Genomic DNA, 10,967 nt, shown 5'->3' on the forward strand with positions numbered 1-10,967 from the left:
GCTTGTTCTAGCAGGAATATCAGTTTAACACTCTTAGTAGATGTATAACATTCTGCACAAGGAACATTGTGATCATATTTTCCTGGAAATATACCATTAACATCTTGATATTCAGAACCATGCATGTAAGAATGTGCAGGAGGTACATATGTACTCATATATTGAGGAACCTTTGGTAGACAGACATAGTTAGCTCCTCCTCCTGCATGGTTGATTCCAGTAACTACCTCCAGCTATTCCTTCATACAGTAGTTCAACTCCAGTAGGACAGGACTTCCTTCCCCAACGAGTGTACACTACTCCTCCACTTTTAGGACCAGTGTCTCCTCTTGCTCCAGTTTCACCTTTCTCTCCCCTATCTCCTCTCTCTCCTTTCACTCCATCTCTTCCTGGTAGTCCATCACGACCATCTCTACCACGTAATATTTGAAGATATACTGATCTAACCAGAGTATCATTAACCTTCTCTTCAGTAATTAGAGAAGGTGATCCTGCACATATGACGTCATGAATCATAGCAAAGTAGCTTAAAATATTTTACCTCCAGTAGAACGAGCAGATCCTAATGCACTGATAGCTGCCACCACTAGGAGAGCAAGCATTGTTAGCACTTGCATTTTAACAAGCTGCACTTTATTGAAGAGTTTGATACTGCAGTGTCTTTTCTGTTTCTCACTCTTTTATAGCATTATATGCATGTAGACATTAATCTGTGTGTTCTTTTGGGAAATAGTTTTCTGCAATCATTCTCATCATCTCTATATTACATGTAATTCTCTTTCCCACTTTGTTATAAAATCCTTTGGGATATGTGTCTGTGCAGACTTTTTTTGGGAAATAGTTTTCCATCACTCTTATCATCTCTATCATATTACTGTATCTAATTCTCCTTCCCACTTGTTATTAAGTGCATGGGATGTGTGTGTTAATGAAACTAAAAACTAACACTAATTATCTTGCCTCCTCCTTGTGGTTTTCTACATCTGTGACTGTGAGGGATTCTTTTAGTAATTGTCTTAATGGTAATGATGCTATAGCCTTCTTTATTTCATGCAGACTTGCAGCCAGGCTATACTATGCATACAATAAAGAGAAAATAATTATTACCTCTACTTTCCCTTTTTGACAGGTTATATCTACTACTATAAAAAAATAGTAGCATTTTACAGAAATTTGTGCCTTTGCTGTTATAATACTAAGATTTAGTCACTTTTTGTATTTAAGTTCTTATCATCATTTGGACACTGGTGTATTGTATGTTTGTTAGACTCACCCACACTTTGTGTAGGAGTACAAAGCCTTTGGACTTCATCCAGTCATTACTAAAGTATTTTCATAGTAGACATGACTGAAATATTAGTAAGACTAATTAATTAGCCTCTTGTGGCATACTTTTTATTGGCCATATTTATCACGAGTTCTGTGGGCTGCATATACTTCTGTGCATTTCATAACTAGATACATTTGTCATTATCACACAAAATAATGAAATTTTATCATTATCAAAAGAGTTTTCTATACAATCACTTTTGTGTTCATAATTCATTGTTCTTTTTATTACTTGGTACACACAACACAAGTTATGACCCTGCTAGCAACATAAGGTGGACAGGGTAGACCAGTACAGGTTGTTATTGTGAAATAGAACAAAGCACCATTGACATTAGTGTGACTACCAGCAATGGATTCTGGAGCCTCATCAACACACTCATAGACAGCATTCCTAGCATGAGTATGTCTCTCAGCCATCAGGTATCCTTTATATTCTCTAGTCCATGATGAAGGACAGCTGGTTCTAGCAGGAATCATCAGTTTAACACTCTTAGTAGATGTATAACATACTGCACAAGGAACATTGTGATCATGCTTTCCTGGAAATATACCATTAACATCTTGATATTCAGAACCATACATTAGAGAATAATAAGTAGGTACATTTGTACTCATATATTGTGGAACATTTGGTAAACAGACGTAGTTAGCTCCTCCTCCTGATTGCAAATGGTCACTACCTCCAGCTATTCCCTCATACAGTAGTTCAACTCCAGTAGGACAGGACTTCCTTCCCCAACGAGTGTACACTACTCCTCCACTTTTAGGACCAGTGTCTCCTCTTGCTCCAATTTCACCTTTCTCTCCTTTCTCTCCCTTATCTCCTCTCTCTCCTTTCACTCCATCTCTTCCTGGTAGTCCATCACGACCATCTCTACCACGTAATATTTGAAGATATACTGATCTTACCAGAGTATCATTAACCTTCTCTTCAGTAATTAGAGAAGGTGATCCTGCACATATAACATCATGAATCATAGCAAAGTTACATTAAATACTTTACCTCCAGTAAAATGAGTAGATCCTAATGCACTGATGGCTGCCACCACTAGGAGAGCAAACATTGTTAGTACTTGCATTTTGACTAGCTACACTTTATTGAAGAGTTTGGTACTGCAGTGTCTTTTTCTCATTCGCTCTCTTTTATAGCTTTATGCATGTAGACATTAGTCTATGTGTTTTTTTGGGAAATAGCTTTCTGCAATCATTGTCATATGATTAGTGTATATGTAATTCTCCTTCCCACTTTGTTATTAAATGCATCAGATGTGTGTGTTTGTTGAACTAAAAGCTAACTTTTTCCTTCCTCATGATTTCAAGTTCTGCATCTGTTGTGAGGGATTCTTTTAGCAATTGTCTTAATAGTAGTGATGCTATAGCCTTCTTTATTATTTGCAAAGTTACAATAAGACAGGTTACACTATTATATTGCACTAAAAATTTTTCATAGCATTTACAGAAATTTGCACCTTTGCTGTTAAGATTAGGATTTAGTTACTTTTTTGTATTTAAGTTTCTTTCATTATTTGGACACTGATATTGTACTATAAAATCTCTTTCCCACACTGTTGGACTCACCCACACTTTGTGTAGGAGTACAAAGCAGTTGGGATTCATCCCATCATTTTTATAATGGATGTGAATAACATATTAGTAAGACTATTCACCTTTTGTGGCATACTTTTAGAGTATTAATACACACATATAGCCATATTATTATGAGTTCTGTTGGCTGCATATACTTTTGTGTTTGACATTTGCTAACTAGATTTTTCATTATCACACAAAAATACTGTATTTTTATCATTATCAAAAGAATTTCCTATACAATCATAAACTTGTGTTCATTCACTTGTTCATTGTTCTTCATTACTTGGTACACACAACACAAGTAATGACCCTGTTAGCATTATAAGGTGGACAGGGTAGACCATAACAGGTTGTTCGTACAAAATAGAACAAAGCAACATCAACATTACTGTGACTACCAGCAATGGATTCTGGAGCCTCATCAACACACTCATAGACAGCATTCCTAGCATGAGTATGTTTCTCAGCCATCAGGTATCCTTTATACTCTCTAGTCCATGATGAAGGACAGCTGGTTCTAGCAGGAATCATCAGTTTAACACTCTTAGTAGATGTATAACATACTGCACAAGGAACATTGTGATCATGCTTTCCTGGAAATATACTATTAACATCTTGATATTCAGAACCATACATGTAGGAAGAATGAGGAGGTACATTTGTACTCATATATTGAGGAACCTTTGGTAGACAGACATAGTTAGCTCCTCCTCCTGATTCAGAATAATGACTACCTCCAGTTATTCCCTCATACAGTAGTTGAGCTCCAGTAGGACAGGACTTCCTTCCCCAACGAGTGTACACTACTCCTCCACTTTTAGGACCAGTTTTTCCTCTTGCTCCAGTTTCACCTTTCTCTCCCTTATCTCCTCTCTCTCCTTTCACTCCATCTCTTCCTGGTACTCCATCACGACCATCTCTACCACGTAATATTTGAAGATATACTGATCTTACCAGAGTATCATTAACCTTTTCTTCAGTAATTAGAGAAGGTGATCCTCCTACATAAACTACATAAATAATCATAATGTCATTGTTCATATTTACTTTCATTAGTTGCTGCTGTACTTATTGTTGCAGCCACTAAAAGAACAGTCAAAGCTAGTACTTGCATTATTTGATAAATGACAAGATATTCTATTGTAATGGATCACTCCAGCCTGCCTCTATTTATATCATCTTGGACTGAGCATCTGGTGATCCCTTCCAAGAGGGACTATCCAAGCTTTCTTATCTTTGATATTCATTATAGGCAGTTCTTCTCTTAGTGCAGGGTTGAGCTTTGTCTTTTATGCTAGCTTTCAACTATAGAGTAGTTGACACTGTCGGTGTTGTGATCTCCTCTTGTAGGCTCGTAGCTAAGGATCAGTTGATACAACCAAACTGCTAGGAACTGCCTTTCTTCTTTGTTGGCTATAGAAATGGTTGACACAGTGAAGCTATCTGAGTTGCTTGGAACTGTCTCTCTTTGTTAGATTATCTGTGCTGCCTCTGTTTATTGTTAGCTATGCATGAGAATGGTTGATACATGAGGCTATTTGTGTTGCTAGGAACTGGACTATCATTCTTCTTTGTTAGCTATCAAACAGAACTGCCTCTCTCTGTTAGCTATAGGAATGGTTGATAACTGATCACATAGTAATATGATAAAGACTTCCCACATTAGGTCTTCTTAAAATGCTAGTGAGGGTTTGCAATTTGCAATTTGTAATTTGTTTTTTTTAATTTCATAATCAGATGATAATGGGAAATTTGACAACATGAATAATTATCAACACAAATACTTCATTGCCAAATTGATATTTAATTTCCTAATACCTATTATATTTATAGTACTGTATTTCATTTTTATTCCAGGTTGATAAGGAACTGGCCAGCGGTGAATACTTCATGAAAGAGAAAGAACGACAGCAGAGGAAAGAAGAAAATAGAAAAGTACTCTAGCACTTTAATTGTCCATATGGTTACTATATAGCTGCCATAGAAACAACGTGTTGAAGCATCAAAGAAGAGAAAGCTTGAGAGAGAAGAAAGTTTGAAGGCTCCAGCAGAAGAACCAGTTACAAAGAAACACAAGCCAGAGAAACAACCTGAAGGTATCACGGCATAATATTTTGTGTAGAATTGGTATTTTCCTACTAATAATACTGACATATACTGGAGTATACTGAAAGTATACTATAGTATACAGACATGCACAGTGTGATTGATGGCATCTTTTTATTTTTGATGTAGTTGTGGTTGTTGATGTGGATAAAATCAAATCGCAAGTGAAAGAAAACGTTAAGAAGAAAAGAGTCCATTTTAAACTTTAGAACTTGTGTGTGAATCAAGTTATTTTAACAAAATAATTACACACTGTATCACAAGTTAACAAGCATGCATATAGTCCATAGTGTTATCTGGCAGGGTAACAGTGCGTGTGCTACAGCTGTTGGGTTGAGTTTCCATTGTATGTTTCTTTCCTTTTCTCATCGTCATCATCTTTAAAATCATCTTGATTGAACTTCCTGAAACGTTGGTTACCGCCACGATTGATAGAACTGGGAAATAAAAATAAAAAATAATAAAAATAATACCCAAATTTTAAAGCCTAATTAAAATTATTGAATTGGCATAATGTAAAATTAATAAGCATTTACCATCATTATTATTAAATACCTTCTTTGTGAAGATTGCTGAGAGGTTGATCCAGACCCACTACCAAATATACTGTCCTTAATATATTTGAATATCATTACAATGAACTGTATGATGGCAGCAAAAAGACCCCACACTGTTGCTAACACCCCACCATTACCACTTGGTGAAAACGAGGAACCGCCTTTCTGCTCAAAAACAAACTTATTTTATATTTAAATAATCTTCTTACGTTTTTAAATTTTACTATGACTACACCTGAAGGTGCCAGCCCATGGTCACTGAGGGGAGTATCATCAAGCTCATGTGTGAGGTCTGTACGAGGATACCCACTGGTCATTGAAAAGCTATCAATATCAGCCTCCAGGAACTAAGGAGATGTTTAAAGGGTCAATAAAGTTTATTTTTGTTATTTTTTTACTTCAGCGATTTGCTGTCTCAGTGTTGATACAGTGTCTGATGAAGAGAGAGACAGAACAGTAGTGCTTCCATTGCTCATCTTAACTTGGACACGAGCAGTCCTAAATAATAATAATAATAATAATAATAATAATAATAATCACCATTTTAATAATAATAATAATAATAAAGCATTATATAGCTGGAAATAATAGAGGATAAATAATTATTGTGTATTACATGTATTTACACATTTTATGTGCCATTCATCACACTACAATTGAAAAGTCTATGATACTACTATAGTACACTAGTATCCCTTCATTCATCTACTCACTTGCTGTAAGTCCTAATGCTTGCAGAAGGTCCTGCTCCTTTAGTAGTAGTACTGTCACTTGTTTCTATAGGAAGCAGGTACTGACGACAGGAGAGTCACATACAACCATACCTTCAGTGGGTTGTTGTGATAGTCTTTTTCTTTGAGCAGCTCTCTCTCTCTTGTCCTGTTCCAGTTTAGCTAAGACTTCTTGTCTAGCCTTCTCTTCTTCTAGTTTTTGTTTTTTCCTCTCCTTCAGCCATTGCTCTCTCTCCAAGTCTTCCTTGTCCTTCTTCCACTGCTCAAGTTGCTGTCCTTCTTTGCGTCTCCTCAGTTCTCTCTCTTTCTCTTTCTATCGGATATAATGACAAACATTCCTGATTGTGAATTGGCTGACCTCTTTTGCTTCTTGCTCTTTCTTCTGTCGCAGTAAGTGTTTCTTCTCCTGGAGACTACAGTATTACATAATAGTAATTGATAAAGCATTTCAGGTTTTGAATGGCTACATTGACATGTTCTTACATTGTGTAGGAAGTTTGAGCAGATTCCAATCAAAATTGGATTTTTTTTTGATTTTTTTAAGTTGCTCCAAAATTTTTCCAAAATTGAAAAGGAAAAAATTCTCCATTTTAATAATTTTTCTGATGCATATACATGTACTTATGTTGCGTAGAAAGTTTGAGCTGATTCCAATCAAAACTGGATTTTTTATAAATTTTTAAAGTTATTCCAAAATTGGACCAAAGTCCCTGTACTATAGTACATGGTCTCGGGTCGAATTTTGCCAAAATTGAAAAGGTGAGAATTCTCCATTTTTATAATATTTTCTGATGCATATACATGTACTTATGTTGTGTAGAAAGTTTGAGCTGATTCCAATTAAAATTGGATTTTTTACAAATTTTTTAAGTTGCTCCAAAATTGGGCCAAAATCCCTGTACTATAGTACATGGTCTCGGGTCAAATTTTACCAAAATTGAAAAGGTGAGAATTCTCCATTTTTATAATTTTTTCTGATGCATATACATGTACTTATGGTCTATTTTCTTACCTTACAAGCTTTTCTTCTTTGTCACTTTGTTGCTCCTCCAGGGGGTCAGATTGTGCCATCTCCTCATTTTCCTTAAGGGGCCGGGTCTCAGACACAGCTCCATTAGTTACAGACTCATTTTGAGTGGGAGGTACAACAGTTGAATCCGGATTGTGTTTCTGAAGTGAATACAGCAAAAAATAAATGTCACTAGCAATGTAGAGGATGCTTCAGTTCCCACTTGTAATAATCATGAATGACCTTATTAGTATTTCAAATTATATAAAGCCTTTCCATTCAAATAATTTAATTAAAAGGGATTCTTTTTAATCAATTGAGTGGGTGGTTTATGTACATGTGTAGGAGGGACATCAAAAATAACTGAAATGTGATACTTGTACTCACTTGAAAGGCTCTTATGAGTAATTGGGCTAACTGTGTTGGGTCCATTGCTCCACTAGTAGTCTCTAGAATCTCTCCTTTATTACCAATACAGAACAGACACGGTGTCAATAATACTGGGACTGATGGATCATTAATGTTAAGGAATGAATCAATAAGTGATTGACTTCTATGTAGTTGTATAAATAATAATTATAACTTTAAATGACATTTTAATGTACATCATATTCCACTAATGTACCCCGAGGGTAAATACTATTAAAAAAGCTTTAAAGGATGAGACAGTTTATGTTTGTGAAAGGAAAGAGACATCAATATTCAGTGAACCGTATGATTGACTGCCAGGAGGTTTAGGGTTTAAGGCATTATTGTATGTACACAAGTGAAGGTGTGTCTGTCTGTCACAATAGCCCAATAGTAAATACTACATGACTAGAGTCCTGCTTTAGTTACAGGAGACTATTGAGGCTAAAACACAAATGTTTGTTTGCAAGCCATTGAGTTGGTGTGCTGGTACATAAACACATGACTAAATACTTCTATACACATATATATGTAGATGCACATGTACTCATTTGTATACTATTATAAATATGCTAAGCATGCATGTGTATTGAAATAAAATTGTATTACATGTAGCATTGCTATACAATAAAAGATAAATCAGTCAAGAATTTTAAGGAAATGTCAAACAAGACAAGCCAATAAACGAGTGAGTCAAATGCCTTCATACCATCAAACAAGACATAACTATTATTTTATTTTTACTTATGTATTTATAAGTCCCTGCCAATTGCTAATTGTCTGTGTCTAGTTGTACTATTAGTGTCAGAGTGTGACTGACAATAGTGTGAAATCTGTGAATAAGATTAGAGGGAATGAGCAAAAGAGAGCAAAATAGTGTAACTGTTAACAATGAGAGAAGTAAAGAGAGCAAGAGCTGGTGTTTGTTGTGATGAGAAAGAGTAAAAGGGTCCAAGAGAGAGGGTGACAGTGACACTCTTCCTAATGAGGTTGTGGGTAATAGAATATAAAAGAATTGTAAGCTAATGATTAGGATACACAATTGAGAGAACTGCTGATATTCCAAACTATTATTAGAGATATACAGAGAGAGAGAGAGAAAGAGTGTCATTACAGTTAAATTCTCTTCCTCGACACTCTTATGTCACTTCCTCATAAAATATGCACATCAGCTTTTGAACCTTCTCTCCCCCCCTCTCTCTCTCTTCTCCCCCTCCCTACCTGTCCTTCATTAGCCTAATGGCTACATGTGGATTGGATGATAATACATCAAATACCTACACAAGCAAAACTCCAATGACAACTGTACACAAACATAGCAACAATGGGCTATATTATCATGAATGATGCACAAACATTCGTTATTTACGTAAAAGGTCTAGTTGGCCCAAATGCATGTATATACACACACACACATGCAAAGATCAGAAAGATTGTAGTAATATTCAGTATACTTTACCTCTCTGCTGTTCCATGCTGCATCTGATGTACTGGATGCTGTACTTTCATCTTTAGGGGAAGGAAGTGTTATAGACAAAGGTAATGATGGTGCAGTAGTGAGTATGAATGTTTGCAGTGTGTCCGTGCATTCTCAGTCATAAAGGATGTTTTTATAACAGTCAAAGTGTAGTGCATGTGGACGTGAATGGGGAAGCATTTCCTTATATTTTTATTGAAAACAATTCAATTGTTATGTATAATTCTAACAACAATCAACAATTGTAGTCATACCGGTCTTAGATCTAGACATAAATCTGACTAAAAATGAGAGATTTAGCTAATATATGCCACACATAAATATTTTGTCTGTTATGAAATAACTGTATTCTTATGTTTCCCTTTTAATTGACTCATAGGACTTTTAATTGAAAACATGTCTATATCCTATACTTTTATATACGGTGCTATTAACTTAAAAATTAACCCGTCAAATAACTGTCTGGTGAACTCTCCTCCTGTTTGCTCTCATTTTTAAGAATTCAGTTTGTTTTTATGTGAAGTATACCTGCATACAGCTACTGCTCTCGTGTGAATACGTAAAACCATTCAACTGTTTCTTGTTTCCATTCCTTCCAAATCTCATGATGATAAAAATATTAATGTTCTGCTTATCAGAATATTGCTCTTTCCTCTCTCCCTCTCCCTCCCAATCTCTTCTAGGAAAGGCTCAGTTTGTAACATTGTAATACTCACCTGTTGGTTTATTAAATAATTGGTCAAACTATTCATTACATCCAAATCAAATAATGGCTAATCATTCCAGTTTTAGTGTAGTCAATACTTGAAATCGCTTTTGCATAACATAATTATATTATAATACTTTGCTAATTTTAATGACCATTTAACAAACAATAAAAACCTGCAATTTCAGTCGAACAACAATATCAGTGGTGAGTCGGTGACCCCAATCATACACAAAATACTTTGGCAATTTACCAAGATTCTTCCCATCAAAAAATGCACCACTACTATAAAATGCTCATGTATCTGTGTGTTTATGTACATGTATTATGTACATTGTATAATGCCAAGAATATTTCCCATCAAAAACGTACAACTATCTCTACAACCTATCCTTTCTCTTTTATCCAGTACCTCCCACCCTATTGTCCCTACTACCCCCCTAGTCCCTATACTATTGTCCCTATATGTATGTATGCACTCACTTACCTTTAACATACACAATGAACAAGGCCCTTTGCTGTTGACATTTCTTTATGGCATTAACAATACTCTCATTAGACCATTCCATATGGGACATCTCAGCGACACGCCTGTATAAGAACACGTACATTCACATAGTGTATAATTTAATTTAATTACGTCTAGCATTTAAAGCATTGATTATTATTATTACTATTATTATTATATAGTTTAATCCTCATCCGTAAACTATGTATTCTACTGTATCGACTCATGTTGACTGGATGGATGCTTTTTAGTCTATCCAATCATGATTTTAGGCATAATAATGATAATAAATAACATCCAACACTATTTGACATAACTAACACACACGAACCAGGGGCTATTGACAACATTTTTGACGTAACAGAAACTTTTACTGTGTTTATTTTCTTCCCAGTCTCTCTCTATTAGTTCAAAATACTTACAATTTTAATTATTTTCTTAAAAGTTCTCAATGAAGAAAAATTCTCGATTCAGCAGTTCCACGCCACGCCCATATGGGGGTAGATCTACCCACGCATCATTATTATTGTTCGCATAATGATA

General features: G+C 35.3%; 3 protein-coding genes and 1 long non-coding RNA gene across 7 annotated transcripts in view; 1 reads left to right on the plus strand and 3 right to left on the minus strand.

The window, feature by feature from the left end:
* The window catches only part of LOC100635897 (short-chain collagen C4-like), a 7,258-nt gene extending 2,630 nt beyond the window's left edge, over positions 1 to 4,628 (minus strand). The window contains exons 1-3 of one of the 4 annotated variants that reach the window (XM_019995017.1): positions 3,970 to 4,621; positions 3,774 to 3,923; positions 1,519 to 2,138 (exon numbers count right to left, since the gene is read on the minus strand). In XM_019995017.1, the coding sequence (XP_019850576.1) occupies positions 1,558 to 2,138; positions 3,774 to 3,923; positions 3,970 to 4,036 (798 nt within the window). In that variant the 5' untranslated portion in view covers positions 4,037 to 4,621 and the 3' untranslated portion in view covers positions 1,519 to 1,557. Of the gene's footprint in view, positions 1 to 1,518; positions 2,286 to 3,451; positions 3,924 to 3,969 lie in introns of those variants that run through there. The other 3 variants (XM_019995019.1, XM_003385573.2, XM_019995018.1) reach the window with 3 other exon arrangements.
* LOC100635645 (collagen alpha-3(IV) chain-like) lies at positions 25 to 652 on the minus strand. The gene is made up of 2 exons (XM_019995020.1): positions 542 to 652; positions 25 to 491 (listed from the first exon to the last, which is right to left on the minus strand). The coding sequence occupies exons 1-2, from the start codon at positions 615 to 617 to the stop codon at positions 190 to 192; spliced, it is 378 nt and encodes a 125-aa protein (XP_019850579.1). The 5' UTR covers positions 618 to 652; the 3' UTR covers positions 25 to 189.
* On the plus strand, positions 3,832 to 5,285 carry LOC109581167 (uncharacterized). Its single transcript, XR_002184537.1, has 4 exons — positions 3,832 to 3,914; positions 4,780 to 4,857; positions 4,907 to 5,018; positions 5,158 to 5,285. It is a non-coding gene; the product is annotated as an uncharacterized LOC109581167 (long non-coding RNA).
* Positions 5,206 to 10,925, minus strand: LOC105312300 (UBX domain-containing protein 1-like). Its single transcript, XM_019995016.1, has 14 exons — positions 10,847 to 10,925; positions 10,404 to 10,507; positions 9,193 to 9,242; positions 8,955 to 9,010; positions 8,772 to 8,800; positions 7,713 to 7,831; positions 7,329 to 7,486; positions 6,675 to 6,729; positions 6,410 to 6,629; positions 6,299 to 6,362; positions 5,984 to 6,083; positions 5,795 to 5,932; positions 5,584 to 5,750; positions 5,206 to 5,465 (listed from the first exon to the last, which is right to left on the minus strand). The coding sequence occupies exons 2-14, from the start codon at positions 10,492 to 10,494 to the stop codon at positions 5,348 to 5,350; spliced, it is 1,365 nt and encodes a 454-aa protein (XP_019850575.1). The 5' UTR covers positions 10,495 to 10,507; positions 10,847 to 10,925; the 3' UTR covers positions 5,206 to 5,347.
* Positions 10,926 to 10,967: the final 42 nt, after the last annotated feature.

Source organism: Amphimedon queenslandica, unplaced genomic scaffold, assembly GCF_000090795.2.
Source record: "Amphimedon queenslandica unplaced genomic scaffold, v1.1 AMPQUscaffold_13456, whole genome shotgun sequence".
Lineage (NCBI taxonomy): Eukaryota > Metazoa > Porifera > Demospongiae > Haplosclerida > Niphatidae > Amphimedon > Amphimedon queenslandica.